Source organism: Littorina saxatilis, linkage group LG17 (genome assembly GCF_037325665.1).
Source record: "Littorina saxatilis isolate snail1 linkage group LG17, US_GU_Lsax_2.0, whole genome shotgun sequence".
In the NCBI taxonomy this organism is placed as follows: Eukaryota; Metazoa; Mollusca; class Gastropoda; order Littorinimorpha; family Littorinidae; genus Littorina; species Littorina saxatilis.
In genome coordinates, this window is record NC_090261.1 from 55,500,172 (window position 1) to 55,519,500 (window position 19,329).

Sequence of the window (19,329 nt, forward strand, 5' to 3'; positions counted from 1 at the left end):
TTCCAATCTGTAGATCCTTTGCAATACCTGAACTGTTTATATACCAAGCTGAAACCTTCACATACAGGTAGAATACCTCAACCTCTACCTGTTTTGCTTCATTCCTTTGCTTTGTCACAGAATTTTTCTTTTTAGATGAGCTTTGGAGAAAAAAATCATTTGTATTCAGTTCTTGTTTCTTTTCTATATGCTTCTATAGTTCTAACTTCCGTTACTTTCCGAGATACTTTCTTTTTGAAAATGAAAGCTTCTTTGGCTGTTCAGTTCTTGTTTCTTTTCTATATGCTTCTATAGTTCTAACTTCCGTTACTTTCCGAGATACTTTCTTTTTGAAAATGAAAGCTTCTTTGGCTGTTCAGTTCTTGTTTCTTTTCTATATGCTTCTATAGTTCTAACTTCCGTTACTTTCCGAGATACTTTCTTTTTGAAAATGAAAGCTTCTTTGGCTGTTCATCACAATTATTCTTTAGCTGATGTGCAGGTGCTATGCTGGCTTTTTGGTCATAGCTAATGTATGCCTGAGAATGTACAAGAATTATCATTTGGAGCACAATATAATTCAGTAGCCTGACACAATGAAAAGTTTAATACATGTCAGTTGCATTGCATTATGTCTGCTGGCATAACTGTGATAACATTCTGGTGGCGAGCATGAAAATAAATTCAGCATTCAGTTGTGTTCAGGCATGAAATTAAAACTGAGCATAACATTCAAATTCTTCTTCTTCGTTCGTGGGCTGAAACTCCCACGTACACTCGTGTTTTTTGCATGAGTGGAATTTTACGTGTATGACCGTTTTTTACCCCGCCATTTAGGCAGCCATACGCCGTTTTCGGAGGAAGCATGCTGGGTATTTTCGTGTTTCTATAACCCACCGAACTCTGACATGGATTACAGGATCTTTTTCGTGCGCACTTGGTTTTGTGTTTGCGTGTACACACGGGGGTGTTCGAACACCGAGGAGAGTCTGCACACAAAGTTGACTCTGAGAAATAAATCTCTCGCCGAACGTGGGGACGAACTCACGCTGACAGCGGCCAACTGGATACAAATCCAGCGCGCTACCGACTGAGCTACATCCCCGCCTAACATTCAAATAAGAGTGTGTGGTTTGGGAGAAAGGTAATTTCCATTGTTTTTGCAAGCCAATATTCTTTGTAGGATTGTCTATGCTGCTAAGTTTTCTCTTGGCTTGGGTTTACAGTCTGCAATTGACTTTCTCATAATCTTCAAAAATATATTGGTCCCCCAAAAAGAAGACTACCTGGAAGACTGCTTTTATTTTTGTTTGAACAGGAAAAATACTGTCAGGTTTGTTGCATGAGTCTGCATTGCTTCGTTTAGCGTGGTTGTGGTTTTGTGTTGTTCAGGTATTCCTTAACTAACGTCATGTGCCAGCAGATACAAATGCAGTGGTTTTAAATACTGCGCTAAAAATTATTTCAGATAAAACTGGTTAAGATTTGAAAGTAGAAGCAAAATAGTTATATACAAGAAACAAGTCACTCACATGATTTATTGATTAAAATTTGTAAAGATTAACTCAGATACAACTAATTTCTTTTGCTTATCATGCTTGGAGAGCAGTATTGTATTGTAATAAAACATGTAGACTGGTTTGGGCTTTTAGTAATCTTTTAACATTTAAAGATGGATGGTGCATTGGTGTGAGGTCACCTTTATAATACTGTAGTGGTCTTGTAGCTGTCTCAGTGATTTCCTGCACATCTCCCTCATCCCCCCCCCCCCCCCTTTCCCCCAGTCTCTTCTTGTTTGCTTGTTGTCTGTTCTTGTTCCTGTCATCATTCTCTGCATCTTACAGTTTGGGCTTCCAGGGAATGCACACATGGAAGAGTTGATGTTTCTGTGGTAACATGGGTTATAGTCTGGACAATAGACAATGTTCAGACACATCTCTTTCGGGTGTGTATGGGTTTTGAAAGAGTTCATGCTCCTTGTCCACGTGTTTTAGACACACCTCTCGCTAGTCGCTGGCATATAATGTCACGTGGGAAAGTTTGACTCGAAAGCAAGGGTATTCACTCTTTCAGAACCAGACAGAGTTATTTCTAAACATCGTGTATTGAGGATCTGTGTAAATGAACGTAGATATTTTGATGTTGGTTTTGAGAGATGCTTTTGTATATGCATGCCTTCTTCCCTGTTTGAAGTAGTCTATATATATATATCCTTCCGATTTGTGCTTGTTTCCCTAATACTCAAGACCTCCCTGCTGCTTTCGGACCTTTCCCTCTCTCCCTACCATCACATGAAATAACTGACCTAGGGCTAGTTCAGAAAAAACAGATTTGAATGTGTCGGATCATCTTTATCTTCTCTGTGTGTGTTTCCGTTTTCTTGGTACAATGTAAAAACATGTTGAGGGTGAAGTGTGAATGCGATGGGCATTTAGCAGAGTTGAAGATGAGAGACACAAAAATAATTAATTAGAATGTAATTTTTTTTAATTTTTTTTTATTCTTTGGTTTTTGTTGTTGGTTGTTTTTTTCTGTGTGTGTATTACATTGTCTTTCAGCTGCATTTTTGTTTTTGTTGAACATAATTTTTTCTTTTACAAGTTTGAGCCATTATTTTGGCAATTGTAGCTGATTGGCTTGAAAAAAATGAAAAAAAGATGCAATAGACATGAACATAAGTCATAACCAACAGAGCAACAGACTCTTCTCAGTGTCCGAAAACCCCCTCTGTGCATGCATGCGCGCAATAAAGAACCCAACTCCACAGCGAAGGACTAAGGGCTTGAAAACATGAATACACACATGCAGGGGAAAAAAAAAAAGGGGAATCGCCGTACTGTATGGCAGCTTGTTTTACCTGGTGAGAAAGCAGCCCGAACTTCCATGAGGGTAACCTCACAGGACTATATTACATCTTATTCTTATCCTTAGATAACTAGATAAATCCTCAAAAATACAACTCCATGATTTTCAGGCTGAGCAAGAGAGATCCTCAAAAATATAACTCCAATGAACTAGAAGGGGGAGTTTACGTCCTCTCAGAAACTATTTCTATTTGGGACATGAGTTGGTGACTGGAGCTAAGGAGCTGGTAAAAGTGAGAAAAAAGGGGAGGATGACGGGGTGGCAGGAGTAGTGATGATAAAAGTTTGTTAAGAGGGATAAATTCTTCTTCTAGATAGTGTGATTAAATATGATTGGGTTTGGCACCCGTTGTCTCCAAGAGCATTGGGAATAGGATGTTAAAAGTATACGTTTATTTTCCAAAAAAGTACTTTATAAAAAGTGATAAAATTTCAGAGCCACTTTATAAAATCAAAGGTTAAAACAGGTGATTCAGATTTGTACAGGGAGAGCTTAAAAGCAGATATATACAGCACATAGGCCTTTTTTCGCATCACTTGCAGTTTAAGAGAGCTATCTATGCCACAGTGACGCACCGAACACATTCGCTCACACAGATATGGGGTATATACACATGGTACTGGCCTCTAAATAATGTTGCGTATAAAATAGTTTGTCGTATATTGACGAGTAATTACATACATCTAAAATAGTTTTGAGAATAAAATAGATTTTCACCTAAGGAACGAACAAGAGAGTAGTTGGGGTATGGTGTGGAGGGTCTATTAGGGTGTGCGGTGCACAGCTACCGTCCCGCCGGGTGGAGCCCTGGCCCTTCGCTCCCGGCAGGGGGTGCCGGCTGGCGCGCACACCCAATAGTAGTTGGGGTATGGTGAGCGAGAGTTGAGATGTGGTAGGTGTGACGTCTCGAGACACGAACCCCCTTCCTTCTGGGGTGGGGGTGGAGTGGGGGAGGTGGGGGACCGGGACGCGTACCCGCTCTACGCACAGGGAGGTGGGGGGATGGATTGGTGAGAGCCTTTTTGAACGCTGTACTGTGTTTTAAGCCCGTCCGTTCTGTTAGGCTGGATAACTCCAATGATTTTCAGGCTAAGTTAAATAGATCCTCAAAAATACAACCCCATGATTTTCAGGCTAAGCTAGATAGATACTTAACAATGCAACTCCATGATATTCAAGCTAAGCTAGATAGATCCTCAAATCTAACTCTGTGGTTTTCAGGCTAATCTACATAGATCCTCAAAAATCTTAACTCCATGATTTACAGGCTAAGCTAGATAGATCCTCAAAAATACAACTCCATGATTTTCAGGCTAAGCTAGATAGATCCTCAGAAAAATAACTCCGAAGATTTGCAGGCTAAGCTAGATAGATCCTCAGAAAAATAACTCCGAAGATTTGCAGGCTAAGCTAGATAGATCCTCAGAAAAATAACTCCGAAGATTTGCAGGCTAAGCTAGATAGATCCTCAGAAAAATAACTCCGAAGATTTGCAGGCTAAGCTAGATAGATCCTCAGAAAAATAACTCCTAAGATTTTTAGGCTAAGCTAGATAGATCCTCAGAAAAATAACTCCGAAGATTTGCAGGCTAAGCTAGATAGATCCTCAGAAAAATAACTCCTAAGATTTACAGGCTAAGCTAGATAGATCCTCAGAAAAATAACGCCTAAGATTTACAGGCTAAGCTAGATAGATCCTCAGAAAAATAACTCCGAAGATTTGCAGGCTAAGCTAGATAGATCCTCAGAAAAATAACTCCGAAGATTTGCAGGCTAAGCTAGATAGATCCTCAGAAAAATAACTCCTAAGATTTACAGGCTAAGCTAGATAGATCCTCAGAAAAATAACGCCTAAGATTTACAGGCTAAGCTAGATAGATCCTCAGAAAAATAACTCCTAAGATTTTTAGGCTAAGCTAGATAGAACCTCAAAAATACAACTCCATGATTTTTAGACTAATAGATAGCTAGATAGTTCCTGAACAATACAACTCCATGATTTTCAGGCTAAGCTAGTTAGATGGTCAACTATATAACTCCATGATGTTCAGGCTAAGCTAGGTAGATCCTCAAAAATATAACTCCATGATGTTCAGGCTAACTGTGAGGCCAATGAGGTGCCTGTGTGCAACGTGGAACACAACTGGCAGCACATGAGGGGCCCGGCATCGCTGGGAGAGCTAGCTGTGGACGCCAAGGTCACCAACTACGGTCTGGTGCGACTGCACTGGCAGCTTGCAGTCTTCATGCACTCTGTCATGCTCTTCAACATGAAGAATGTCAAGGTCATGTCGCTCTTTGACAGGAAGGTGAGTGATTAAACAAATAAGAAAGGTTAGTAGTTAACAAGAACAAGAAGAATTTATTCCGCCATATAGCATAAAAGCCATTGGTATTTGTCCTGGTGTGGATAAGTATACACCCATACACTCTTTGCATATGCCACACAATAATATAATAAAAGGAACGCCCTTTTTACGACTTCCACAAATCTAAGAAAATCTTTGCTTGTAGTTCTCTGTCTGTCAACGTTACAAAGAATCATGCCCACTTACACTCTGTCAGTTGTCTTCAATGGGGACATAGCTATCGTTTTCCTGATTCAAGTGGCAGGCTTTCTCAGTCTGCATGTTTCTTACATTTTGTTGTTACAATCAGTCTTCACAGATTTGACTCAATGTGTGAAGAGTTGTAGATTTTTTAGTCTGAGCTGATACTGATCTGCTTTTAGCGTTGACATCTTGTTCAACTTTTTATTATTGGCCGATTGTTTAAACAAAATTCTCCATAAAAAAGAAAATGTCCATGCTGCTTTTTTTCCTTCAGGGTAAAGCAGCTTTCTTCAAGGATCTGCATGCACACCCACTGCTTCCAAACAAGAACATCGATGATACTCTTGCCCTGGAGAGAAAAACGGTACAGTATTTTGTTTATTTGTATTGATTTGTATAGCTTTAAATGGTATCTCTTTATGCTATGATGGCTTTCTTTGGAAGTACAGAGATTTGCTGAAAACAAAAACAATGCAAACACGAATAATCAAGATGATTGCGGCTTTACGACCTCACCATTAATTTTCTACTGCTGACATGTTGAAGTCACCAAGACAAACTTTGTTCTCGAAATTTGTTGTCACTTCCATGGGAGACATGCAGAAGAAGAGACAGAATATTTATGACACCATTATTCACATTATGACGTCCTTTTGAAATTTTCAATTTTGATGTTAGAGCTTTTACTTTGAATGAGAGGGTCAAAAAGAGAGGTTTTGTTTGTTTTTTAATCAATATCGTATGTCTTTAATGTACATTAACAGGCCCTGTCGCGTATTGTGACCCATGCCATCGAAACGTTAGGCACTCCTGTTCACGAACCCAAGGTGATGAAAGTGGGACCCAACGTGCCGTCACCCAACGTTCCCAAACGTCCCAACATGCTTACCTTCTACTGGCCGCGCATATGCATGACCTTGGCTGATGAAATGGCAGCAGACGAGGAGTTCATCAGACGACACAACATCATTGAGCTGTACTCGTACGGCCATGACGATTTAGCTAGGACGGTGAGCATTGGGGGGCTTGAGAGGATGAGGGTTGGAAGAAAGGGGGGGGCGGGTTGATAAAGAGGATATATTTGTATTTGACAAAGTGACACCTTGAAGTTGTGATTGCTGTCAAAATAGTCTTAGGTGTGTGCTGTTATGCATAGCTATGTGAGTGCAACGAATAGATGCACAAGGTCCAGGCATGAAAACTGAAAAAAAAAAATACTGAAAAAAAAATTCGAAGGCGCCGCCAAGTTTCGCAGGCGCGAAGCGCCAAGTTTCGCATGCGCAAGCGCCAAGACTTCTAGGGGGGTCCGGGGGCATGCTCCCCCGGAAATTTGTTTTTTCAAGGGTGCAATTTGGGGCTATCTGAGCCTTAAAATTGGATTCAAACATGGCCCCAAAATACATACAAAACATTTTTTTTGTGCGCTCGATTGGAAAAATACGGAATTTTTTTAAAAAAAATACGGATTATTTTTTTTCAAAAATTCGGAAAATACCGAGAATGTTCATGCCTGAAGGTCTTCTCTTTACAGAATTTTATGACAATAGAAGTGGCCTAAATGGATGGAGATGATTTAAGAAAAAACATGGGCGGGGTTGAGATGCATAAAATGTGGGTGCAGGTCTTTTTTTCAAGCAAGATTTCAGTCCTTCTAATTCTGAAATTGTTCAGATGTTATCGCTTACTTGGAAGCAGATGTGCACTGAAATATAGAGACAAATTCTCTCACTGAATGATTGACTGGATAACCTTGTCTAAGGTCTGGGTGGCCGAGTGGTAACGCACTTGCGCTCGGAAGCGAGAGGTTGCGTGTTCAGGCCTGGGTCAGGCCGCAATTTTCTCCCCCCTTTCCTAACCTAGGTGGTGGGTTCAAGTGCTAGTCTTTCGGATGAGACAAAAAACCGAGGTCCCGTGTACACTACATTGGGGTGTGCACGTTAAAGATCCCACGATTGACAAAAGGGTCTTTCCTGGCAAAATTGTATAGACATATATAAAAAAAAATGTCCACCAAATACCCGTGTGACTTGGAATAATAGGCCGTGAAAAGTATATACTCGCCTAACACGCTTGAGATTTACTGGCCGATTTGAATGCATGATATATTGTGTAAAAAATTCCATCTCACACGGCATATTGTAAACGCAATTGTTTTGTATGTATGTTGGGGCCATGTTTGAATCCAATTTTAAGGCTCAGATAGCCCCAGATTGCACCAAATTGCACCCTTGAAAAAAAAAAAATTCGGGGGGGCATGCCCCCGGACCCCCCTAGAAGTCTTGGCGCTTCGCACCTGCAAAACTTGGCGGCGCCTTCGAATTTTTTTTTCAGTATTTTTTTTTTTCAGTTTTCATGCCTGGACCTTGTGCATCTATTCGTTGCACTCACATAGCTATGCATAACAGCACACACCTAAGACTATTTTGACAGCAATCACAACTTCAAGGTGTCACTTTGTCAAATACAAATATATCCTCTTTATCAACCCCCCTCCCTCCCCCTGGGAGGGTATGTGCGTAGAAATACTCACTAAATAATACTTACTACATGTACCACAAACCAGATTCAAAAGGTTAATCAACAGGTAGACATGAGCAGCCTGTTAATAACTCTGTTACTTATTTAACTTCTGACTGTTCTTGAATTTTTTTTAAACACAATCTTGAATATTGACTTTCCCTTTCTGTCCTATACAGATCCACGCTTTCATTGGAGAACAGGAGAAGTTTGGCAAACAGCTGCTGATGGTTGCCGGGCGACGCATGGCGTACCGCGTTATCCTGGAAAATCCACAGAAGACGCCACGCCTGTTGGGAGAAATGACCACTCGTCTCAGCTACTGGCTCAAATCCATGGTTTGTGCTGAACTTCTGACTCTTCTTATTGTTTTTTTAAACACAATCTTGAATGCATGGTAATTTTACCACATTTTTCTTCTCTGTCTTTACTGCATTGCCTTTAGTAACTCTTGGTAAAACATAGTACATGTATCTTACTCCAGCAATCCTTTATTGTCTAGTGCTGCTTGCTGGAACAGACACTGTGTCAACTTGGTCACAATTAACTCTACCGTAATTCAGAGACTCGTGAGTACTCTGCTACCTGTTATCAAGAGAGAACTCTGTCACATCAGAAGCAATGGAGAAAGATTTACTGTGAGCTACTTCAGCAAAGTGTTTTTGTGCTCCTCCTCGGCTAGAAATGAATATTTAGTGGACATACTGTCAGTAGCTTCACGATGCATTCAAACTGCTTCACTGGAACCCCTCTTTAAGACTCCCAACAATCTGAGAAAACAAGGTCTTAAAAGGGAGGGAGTCTTAAAATGGGGGTAAACTTACAGAGGTTATGAATAGAAAGTCGGAGAAAAGCAGGTCTTTAAAGGCAGGGAGTCTTAAAATGGGGGGGGGGGGGGGGGGGGGGGGGGGTCTTACCTACATTCTAGAAATACTTTGTATATCTTTTCCTGTCTTCCTCAGGACGTGGACAAGCTGGCCTACAAGTTGTCTCCCCTGTCAGACAACATCCGTCTGTTGCAAGAGGCGTCAAAACGCTTGCCTGAGGGCAGCAAGGAACAAGACATTGCCTTGGAGCTTATCGAGTTCACTGAGCTGCTCATGACGCTCAAAATCAGCGTCGAGCCAGAGTTCATGGGACAGGCTTCGCCCCAGGCTGTGGCACAAGACGCTGAACAAACCGAGGAACAGAGTGTTGGACAAACTGAAACACAGGATCCAGGACAAAGCGAGGCAAAAAGGCAGAAAAAAGATGGAGGGGGTGATAGTAAAAAGTGATCTGCGAGACGTGCGAGGCAGAGACTGGTGGAGTATGTTTGCTTTTATAAAGGTGATGAAATATGGTCAGTGTGAATTTATGCATGTGAAAAGATCCCAAGTTCACAGTGAAAGTCTCAGGGCTTGGTAAGATGAATACAAGCATGCAGGGGGGAAAAAAAATGTATGTAGCGCCGTACTGTATGGCAGCTCGCTTTCCTCAGTGATGAAGCAGCCCGATTTTTCATGAGGCTAACCTCACAGGATGACATGATACCAATACCAAAACTGCAACATCTGTGCTGAACAGAACCTGATAGCCTGGAACAAGAATGGCAACAACAGCAAGAAGGCAAGGATGATAGAAGACAAAATATGAAGGAATACGGTATTCTGTTACATCCTTCTGAGAAGGCAATTGCTTCAAAACAGATGATGAAAATCAGGGCACGAGTGTTTCCCAAGTTATTTGCTTATGCTGAAAGTTGGCATCGAAATGACAACAATTAAAGATGAGCAAAAACTGTGGATATTACAAATACAGTACAAATTTGATGATGGGATATGGTGAAAGATAAGACTGAACATTATTGTGTCCTGCAAAGCCTTCCTCTTGGGAGTACAATGTTCATGTTAATACTTGCCTAACTTTACTCAGTTAGTTTCCACTGCACTTCAGTGCCAGTAAAACTTTTGACTTCATCCAATTGGTGGGAGGGTGTGCTCGTGTCACAAAAACCAGAATGATTCTGATGTTCTGTGCATACTCTAAACAATTGTCTTATTAAAGCCATAAAAAAGTGAATACTCGTTGCGATGATCTTGTCGAAGCATGGGTGCTAAGAGCCAGGCAGGAGAACTTTTTCAATGGAAATTTAAAGCTGGTACATGTTACTTTGCACTGTGATCACGTTATGTGTTTTGTAAACCGCAATTAACGAAAAACTAATAGGAATACAACCTACAAACCGGGTCATTTGGTCTGGACAATCGGTCAAACCAAGTTGTAATTCCAGCGCAGTAGCATTTAAAACCCGTCAGACTTGCGGTCTGACAATTGCCTTTCTTTCAACATCTCCAACATAAAAGCTGGTAAAATGCCGGAAATTTACAGTTACATGTATCATGTACATTTTGCTGAAACATGTAAATACAGGGTCTCTTGAACTGGGAGGGAAGTTTAAGAATGGATTCTCTGTGTCGGGCGGGGATGTAGCTCAGTCGGTAGCGCGCTGGATTTGTATCCAGTTGGCCGCTGTCAGCGTGAGTTCGTCCCCACGTTCGGCGAGAGATTTATTTCTCAGAGTCAACTTTGTGTGCAGACTCTCCTCGGTGTCCGAACACCCCCGTGTGTACACGCAAGCACAAGACCAAGTGCGCACAAAAAAGATCCTGTAATCCATGTCAGAGTTCGGTGGGTTATAGAAACACGAAAATACCCAGCATGCTTCCTCCGAAAACGGCGTATGGCTGCCTAAATGGCGGGGTAAAAAACGGTCATACACGTAAAATTCCACTCGTACAAAAAACACGAGTGTACGTGGGAGTTTCAGCCCACGAACGCAGAAGAAGAAGAATGGATTCTCTGTGTACAGACAGGTATAACAAATGCTTTTCCATTCAGAGTCGATCTCATTTATACTCTGATCTAGTCTTCCTCTTAGTTCAATAGTATCCTGTTTTTAGGGAGTATTTTTTATAGTGCTTTGTGTCAGGTTGATGGTAGACTTATGAAACCTTTTATCTGACTGCACACTTTCAATAGAAGAAATTTCTTCAATTACATCAGGTTTCATGTGCACACCCTGTACTTGCTGTTACAATGTGCTAGCTACAGTTTTTGATAATCTGAAATAATAAATATCTATGTGTATCTATGCTGTTTTATTTCTTTGCAACCACTTTGCAGGTGAATGTTCTTTTTGAATAGCTTCACTTTACTCTTGAAATTTCTTTTTTCTTCCACAATTGTTGCATTGTCCTGAGGCTGCTTTCTTTTTGGAGCTTGTAGGATATTTACTGGTAGAAGTCAGATGACCAACAGTCTTTCCAAGGTGACACCTCCAACCGCCAGACATAGAATAGACATATTCTGAAAATAACTGTCAAGAATTTTTAGCGGTGTGGCAGAGTAAGAGCCGCTGACATCGAGGCGGGCTTTTCAAAGCAAGGCAAAGCAACATACAAATCAGTTTTTTCATCGCGTTGGCAGGTTAATGCCAGTCAGCAGGTGCTGTTGCTATTGTCTCACTTTGAAAAGCATGCCTCGATGTCAGTGGCTATCACTCTGCCATATCGCTTGTAAAAATCCTGAAATGGTTATTTCCAAACATTGTCTATTCTAAACTCTCCATATTTACCAACAATTCTGCTGAGGCTAAAAGGTTTTTGTGTCTTCGTTAGTTGAAACATAGACCAAATAGCCTGGACCGCCAACTCGTCACGTGACCCTTCGAGGTTACGACGCTCGACTTTCACAGGGGCGCTCAGCGTCCGGTTTGAAAGACAGTGAAAAGAAAGCACGCTCCAGTTATTTGTGACAATGGGAGGTGACAAGGAACTGGATTTTCCAAAACTCCAAACTAAACCTAACAAAACTCATCGAAAAACATGTTCCATATGCACTTTAGCTGAGTTTATTTTAGCATTTTCAGAACTTACCTCGGCAACTTTGTCCATGTTTACAATCGACACCGGATATGACATCCCCCTGATTTATGAAAGGCCAAGAAGAGCGGGGTAGTAGTTGCGCTGAGAAGGATAGCACGCTTTTCTGTGCCTCTCTTCGTTCCTAAATGCGAGGGGCCGCTACCTCGTAATAGAGAGAAAGAGCGGAGAGAGAGCTAGTTGGCGGTCCAGGATAAATGGTCTATGGTTGAAATCAGCAGTAAAAAGTAGGTATACTCCACAGCTTTGCTTACTATTGTTGAACATACTTATATAAACCCCAACATTTTCACTACACACATTTTTAGAATGGGTCCTAGGGCTTTGAAATTTACTTTAAACATTTTCACTACAGATTTGCACAAATTTCTAAAATGGATAATCTACGGATTGGCACGAATTTCTAGAATGGGTGCTGGGTCTTTAAATTTGTGTGTAAAATTGTAAGTTTATGTATAAAATCTCATTTCTGAACCTTTCAATGATCGAAGAGTTCATAATCTGCTTTATGTGATGCATGTGGTATATGTGTGTGACACCCCCCCCCCCCCCCCCCCTAATTTGTGTGCCGCGTTTTCTTCCAAATGAGTGCAATACAGTCAGAAGTGTATTTGTTTAGTTGCAGGCTGGTACATGCAACTTGCTTTATGGACGTTAAACGACTGTTTAGGTATCTGACGTACATTGTAAATGCCATGCTTTAAAACATTTGTAATAAACACTCTTCAAAGCACTGATATCTGTTGCAAAGATGACCTACTGGTTATGTTGTCTGAAGTAATTAATCCAACTTTGTTATGTGTTTCTGCCTCTGAAGCAAAATTATCTAAAACTGTGCATCCTTCAAAGCTAAGCAGGTTGCATTTTCAGGGATGTCATTAAAGGCACAGTAAGCCTCCCGTAAACCATCACAGAGCTCCCCGAGCGTCTACATACAGTACAAGCATACTTCCATTTGAACGCTCACCGAACGGGAACATCCTGGCTGCTTTCTGTCGAGCGTGAGAAATTTTCAAAGAATTTATTTTCGTGGACTTGCTCCTCTACAACAATGGCGCCTCGTTTTGGTGCTGGACGGCAGTTATGAATATTCAATACCGGAAATCACACCTGGACAGTAAGCCTCCCTTAAACCATCACAGATACTGTCAGGCTTTTACACACAGTACAAACACCCTTCCATTTGAACGCTCACCAAACGGGAACATCCTAGGTGCCCTACGTAAAGAGTGAGCAATTTTTAAAGAATTCATTTTGCAGATTGTCTCAAACACTTTTTGGACCCATTCTGAACTCAGATCAAAAATGAGTTACTTCCCTTCAGATCTCATTCTATCGATGTAAACTGGCGATAGCCGTGGATCGATGATTATCAGAATGTTTTTGGACCGTGGTGCAATTTTGCGCTAGACCTAACTTTTAAAATCTAAATAATAAATTGACAGCTTGTTACACAAACATTCTTTAATCAAGACAAGATCAGTACAATTCGAAGTGGTGAAAGTTTGAAAAAAGAAAAGCCCGGAAGCAGGGTCACGCAAGGGTCGTAGCAGACGACGGTTTATGCATATCGCCGTTCCTCTCAACAGTCAAAAGCCATCGCTAGAGTACTTGTGAACCACAGCTGTTTGTTTCGTGCATAAAAACGTGCTATTGTAGATAAGCTCACATCGAGTCGCATTCAAATGACAAACTGACGACTACATTGTGAAAAAGGGAAACTGGATCACACGGGTTCACAATAGCTCAGGAGTAAGATAAACCACGCAAAAATAAATTCTTTGAAAATTGTTCGCTCTTTACGGAGGGCACCTAGGATGTTCTCAATCGGTGAGTGTTTAAATGAAAGGGTGTTTGTACTGTGTGTAAAAGCCTGACCGTATCTATGATGGTTTACGGGAGGCTTACTGTGCCTTTAAGCGTCGACAGCAACAACATCATGTTGGCAAAATTGGCGATCTTTTTATGGTGGGGAAAAGGTGAAGCTAAAGTCTGGCATACTGACCAGTCTCCACATCAAGAGCTATGACAACCTCCAAAAATAACACCAATGTACACACCAACCTCCACATGTACACAGAATAAAGTTAAAAACTACATTTAGTCATATTTTCTCTTCCCCAACAAGGTACACACCATACAATCTCATACATGTAATACATTTTATGGCAGTGAAAATAAAGTGAAATGTGTTAAATAAAGTTGTAATCCACAATTCAACAGACGGTACTAGCACACTCGGTGAATCAACCAATCACTATTTTACAACAACAAAATACTCTATTTCTCCACAGAATTAAGATACAATGTGTAGTTGGCGCTCACAAATGCAATGGCAGCCGCACTAGCAATATCATTTACATCCAAACACACACACCACACGCACACCGCACGCACGCATGAATTCAGCACACCACCCAAAGTGTTCTGTTTCTCAGTGACTGTGTCAAGAGGCCCATGATCCCCCCAGGACATGGAGGCAGCGATCGCACGGCGAGGTTGAAGAGTTGGACACATAGCGCCGACATCGTTCACAAAGCTGAGCGTCCGACACCATGATCATCAGCTTGTAATCGTTGTTGACTGTCACCACCTTATCCTTTTCTGTTGAAACATTCAAGAAAACGGCATTTAGAAAGTTTTTTGGTGGTGATAAAACTTGATCAATTGCATAGTTAGAACGGAAAAAAACAAGGCGAGAGTTATTCTCTGTAAAGCAGCTAAAAAGTTGTAAAATTATCAGATAACAAGATTCTGAATCAGGTTTTGATCACCTTCTGATAAAGGACCTGCAGTTGTTAAACTCAAAAGAAGCTCACAAAATGTACCCAATCTCGCAAAAGTTTATTCACAGTGTCTGAAACCTTTTGGTCTATTTGATGAAGATGAGGATAAAACTGACCCTTCTTGTGAATGTCGACAGTTGTTAGATACAAATTAAGCTCACAAAATGCACCCATGCAATCTCGCGAAAAAGTTTATTCGCAGTGTCTGAAACCTTTTGGTCTATTTGATGAAGATGTGGATAAAACTGACCCTTCTTGTGAATGTCGACAGAGCCCGACACAAACATGCAGTCGTCGTCAGGAATTACATCAGGAGGAACGGTCAGCACAGTGACATGTGATGTTCCCATGAGTTCACACAGCGGTGACACATATGATATGTTGTCCTTTTGAAGCTCCTACAACCACAGCACACACAAAATATATAGAAAACAAACAAACATTTAAATCACATGATTGGGTAAAGCGTGATTGATATGAGGTTTTGCCTCGCTAATTTTTAAGAAACCTTGATTCATATGACACTGATTCACCTGACACTGATTCATCTGACACTGATTCACCTGACACTGATTCACCTGACACTGATTCACCTGACACTGATTCATCTGACACTGATTCACCTGACACTGATTCACCTGACACTGATTCATCTGACACTGATTCACCTGACACTGATTCACCTGACACTGATTCACCTGACTAATATCAACACTTTTTTCAAACACCCTCACAAAAAAACAGATCTTACCCCTTTTCAGATAAAAAGGAAAAAAACAAAAAAATTTAGGACCGTGATTTTCCACACAAAACTTTCAAGAGATGTCATAACCGGAAGTGTAGAAAATGGTGCGCATGCATGCTTCAACAGCAAATACATCAATCCACATTTTGTGTGCATATTCATCAACCTACTTTCAGATATTTATCCAGCAGTGGGCTGGCATAAATAAGGACTTCAAACTCTGAAGGACTGGCCGAGGCGAGAGCGTCAACAATGCTGTCCCGGATGGAAAAGACCGGCATGATGCGATGCTTCAGCTCTGGGTTGTGCCACTCCTCCTCCACTTCCAGCCACCCGCCCTTGAACAGTACATCTGAATAAAAAAGAAAAACGGCAGGTTCAAAAATCGAGAAAGTGAGTTAAAACACAAGACCACTGTGCAACTGATCTACATATCATAATTTGTTGCACTCAGGCTAACTAGAATTGAAACAGGTATGACAGAACTTCTGAAAGAAGTCTCACTTCTGCTCTTTGACTTGTTTCTTTACGTTTCTGTGAGGCCTGAAAACTGTTGGAAGACAGAATGAACACTTGGCAAATAGTGAGTCATTCTTTATATGCTTGAAATAAGATGTGTACTGATCAGTAACCCTGGACTATTCTGTCTCAGATTCTGCTTCAGCACTCCATCTCTGTTCGCTGCACATCCAGCAGTTCTGCATTAGAAGGCAGCAGTGTGTGAAATTGCTGCATAGTTCTGGATACCAGTGTTATGTAACAACCAAGGGAGTTCTCAAGTTATCACAGCTTGCTGTGCGAACAGATTTATCAACTATGCTTTTCTGTTCAGTGACATAGTGCACATATACAAAGAACATCGGTGAGAGTCTGTCTTACACTGTAGAGAGTCTGTCAAGCAATGCCATTTGTTCGGTGCCCAGTTGGCAGTCAGGCGTGGTTTTAAGTGAAAAGAACAAAGTGACAGACCTGTGTGTTTGGCGTTGTCAGGCAAGTGAGCGTGCACCTCCTCCATCAGGTGGGGAAGGATGGGGGCAGCAGCCACACTCAGCACCCTCACTACATGGTACTGGGTCGTCTGGCATGACCGCCTTTCCTCACTGTCGTGGTCACTGCAGTAACACCTGTAGAAAAGACCGTAAACACTCATAACTACCAACTTTGATAACTCATTTTGTGCAGTAACATCTGTAGAAAAGATAGTTAACACTCATAATCAGTACCAGCTTTGAATCACTCATTTTGTGCATGCAGGAACATTTGTAGTTAACACTCATAAGTAGCAGCTTTAGATCATCACTTCTTTTTGAAAGAGTAATTCTCATAACCATTAGATCTGTTGAAGATCAACATCTACCAAGAAGAAAGCGATCAGTTACAAGTGGAAAACTTTTAGTTTGACCTCAATGGAAGAGAATGCTTTGCACACGTTACAGGTCAAGCAACGTCATTGCCCTGAGGGTATGCTGCAAGTAAATTTTGAGACACCAGTATTTGATCCAACACACAAAAAGTTTAGTGATAATTAAAGTTTTTAACTGTCTTACTCAAAAATGGTGCTTCCATTTTATTTGTTTGCAGAAAAAACAGCTTGTCTCATGGTGGTGGAGGTACAGTACCTGTCTCTTGTCATGTTGATGTAGAAGCTAGAGAGAGAGGTGTTGACAAAACGCTCCAAGGCTTGCAGCACTTTGCCGTAGCTGTACTCCTCGTAAAAACCTTCCACCTGCAATCCACCAAACAGAATATAAAATAGTCCCAACTCATATACAGCAGTCCCTCTCATGAACGGACACCCTTGGGCCATAGCAAAACTGTCCGTACATTGCAGGTGTCCGGTCACGGGAGGGGTGACCACACCACCCCCTCCCCCATACACTCACAGAGACACACAAACAACAGGATTGAGTCTATGCTAATCGAAAATTTTTATCTAAATTTTGATTTGATTAATATACTTACCCGAATCACATAATTTGCATTGACCCACTTCGATGCTTAGGTTATGATAAAAGCTACCCCGTCTAGGTATAAGGGGAGCAACCCCAACTAAAAAAGTGACTGCACCAGACTGACTGACACCCTGGGTTACGTCCCATGTAGCCTACTACGTCATCAATGGTGCTGGTCACGTGATACCCCTTCAATCGACTAATAGCATACTAAAAATATCGAGCGGGGCAGGCGGGAGGGAATTACTTATGTGATTCGGGTAAGTATATTAATCAAATCAAAATTTAGATAAAAATTTTCGATTATAATTACATATTCTTACGCCGAATCACATAATTTGCAGATAACTCCAACCAGGCGGTGGGTAAGATCCAAAAAAGTTCAAACTCACCATCAATTTCTGGAAATGCACTGGCCCGCTGCCACCAAGGCAGGCAGGGACCTTGATCCATCGTTACAGAGCGAAGCAATGTCTCTCAGATAAAAGCCGATGAATACATCGTCTGATCGCCAATAAGCTGTATTCCAAACTTCGCTCATTCTGTAGGACCGCAAGACGGCCAAGGAAGAGGCCCAAGGCAGCAATGTCTCCCTATTAAACTGATAAAGACAAAAGCCGAGCACCAGTAAGCTGTGTGCAGGACATCATCCAACCTCCCAGACCGTAAAACGGCCGAGGAGGAGGCCCAGGCCCTGGAAAAAGAGCTCGGGCTGAACCTAGGGGAAAGATAGCCGATAGCTACGCCAAGGCGGAGGGGAAGAGAATCCCTCGCCAAAAAACTGGCCCACTGCCAAACATCAGGGAAAGAGCCGGTGAGAAAGAAAACATCTAGCTCACTCTAAAACCCTTGCCAGGAACTGGCCCACTGCCAAAAGACAGAACGAGGACCGAGAACCAACCTAAATGACAGTCGCAATGCCGCTCAGGCAAAAAATGCGAAAGACAGCATCAGCGAGCCCGTAAGCTGTGCTCAGCACTTCTTCCCATCTCCTGAACCATAAAAAACAGCCCAGAAAGGGGCTCAAGTCTTGAATAACCCGAGCCGAGTAGAGGGACAGACAAGCTGCCCCCCCCCCCCCCCCTTACTATTGGAAGGAAATGCCAAAAACCCTGGAAACGACTAAGCGTAAGGTTGACCGATCATAAATGAAAAGCACCAACCTTCCCCAGGACCGTAAGACAATCATGCCAAAGAAAAAACCTTGGCATGGAGAGAGGCCCGAAAGGCCGGAGAGATAACGGTCAGCTCCAGAGAGGAGTGACCTGTTTCCTAGAAAGAGAGAGAGACGTCTGAGTACAAAAAACCAGAGTCAAACTCAAAGAAACAACTCAGAAGAGACGGTCACCAGAAGTCCACTACCAGTCCATGCAGAAGCACAGAGGGAGGTAAACAGAGGAAGAAGCGGCCTACGAAAAGTGTAAGCCGCCAGCAGAGCGGAGAACGCGGTGGCCAAAGCCTGATGTGACCGGTGACTCTAACCGAAATGACTAAAGTCAGAGTGATCACAAAGCAGTCTGCTTGTAGGTAAATGAAAGAAAATCAAAAACCCAAAACAGAAACGAGACTGGAAAGGAAAAACAGAAAACTGTGAAGCTAACCAGCCTTAAGACTCCCTGAACGAGAGTTCTCAAGAAGAAGGGCCCGAAGTAAATTTCGCGGCCGACCGAGCCCAGAAAATTCCTGAGTCTGGCTGAAAAACCAAACACGTCTGATACCTCAGAACCGAGAATCAGACACGGAACACAACAGGCAAGAGTCCGTAATAGATGCAAGTGGTAGAAGGGTGACCTTAACAGGCAACCCACCCCACCGGAAGTCGACCCGACTCGCCTCATGGCAGGATGAGGGAGAAGAGGAAGACACAAATTCTAGAGACACGGAGACCGTAGTCGCCCATGCCAGGCAGGAGACTATTACACGAGCTAAGGCTGAGAGCCGGAACGCCCGTAGACCTGCCATCAAAGATGCTGGGCTGAAAGCCCGCACCAAGAAACCAGGAAATTAACT

The 19,329-nt window shown here is 42.0% G+C and overlaps 2 protein-coding genes across 2 annotated transcripts in view; one reads left to right on the forward strand and one right to left on the reverse strand.

Annotated features, from left to right (window-relative positions):
* Positions 1 to 12,570, forward strand: part of LOC138951664 (rab3 GTPase-activating protein non-catalytic subunit-like) — a 44,845-nt gene extending 32,275 nt beyond the window's left edge. Inside the window, exons 30-34 of the mRNA XM_070323209.1 lie at positions 4,941 to 5,153; positions 5,671 to 5,760; positions 6,161 to 6,406; positions 8,093 to 8,251; positions 8,876 to 12,570. Of these exons, the coding sequence (XP_070179310.1) occupies positions 4,941 to 5,153; positions 5,671 to 5,760; positions 6,161 to 6,406; positions 8,093 to 8,251; positions 8,876 to 9,190 (1,023 nt within the window). The 3' untranslated portion in view covers positions 9,191 to 12,570. The remainder of the gene's footprint in view (positions 1 to 4,940; positions 5,154 to 5,670; positions 5,761 to 6,160; positions 6,407 to 8,092; positions 8,252 to 8,875) is intronic.
* A 1,361-nt stretch (positions 12,571 to 13,931) lies between these two features.
* The window catches only part of LOC138951665 (isoleucine--tRNA ligase, mitochondrial-like), a 32,203-nt gene continuing 26,805 nt past the window's right edge, over positions 13,932 to 19,329 (reverse strand). The window contains exons 19-23 of the mRNA XM_070323210.1: positions 16,987 to 17,093; positions 16,337 to 16,491; positions 15,538 to 15,719; positions 14,873 to 15,020; positions 13,932 to 14,440 (exon numbers count right to left, since the gene is read on the reverse strand). Of these exons, the coding sequence (XP_070179311.1) occupies positions 14,283 to 14,440; positions 14,873 to 15,020; positions 15,538 to 15,719; positions 16,337 to 16,491; positions 16,987 to 17,093 (750 nt within the window). The 3' untranslated portion in view covers positions 13,932 to 14,282. The remainder of the gene's footprint in view (positions 14,441 to 14,872; positions 15,021 to 15,537; positions 15,720 to 16,336; positions 16,492 to 16,986; positions 17,094 to 19,329) is intronic.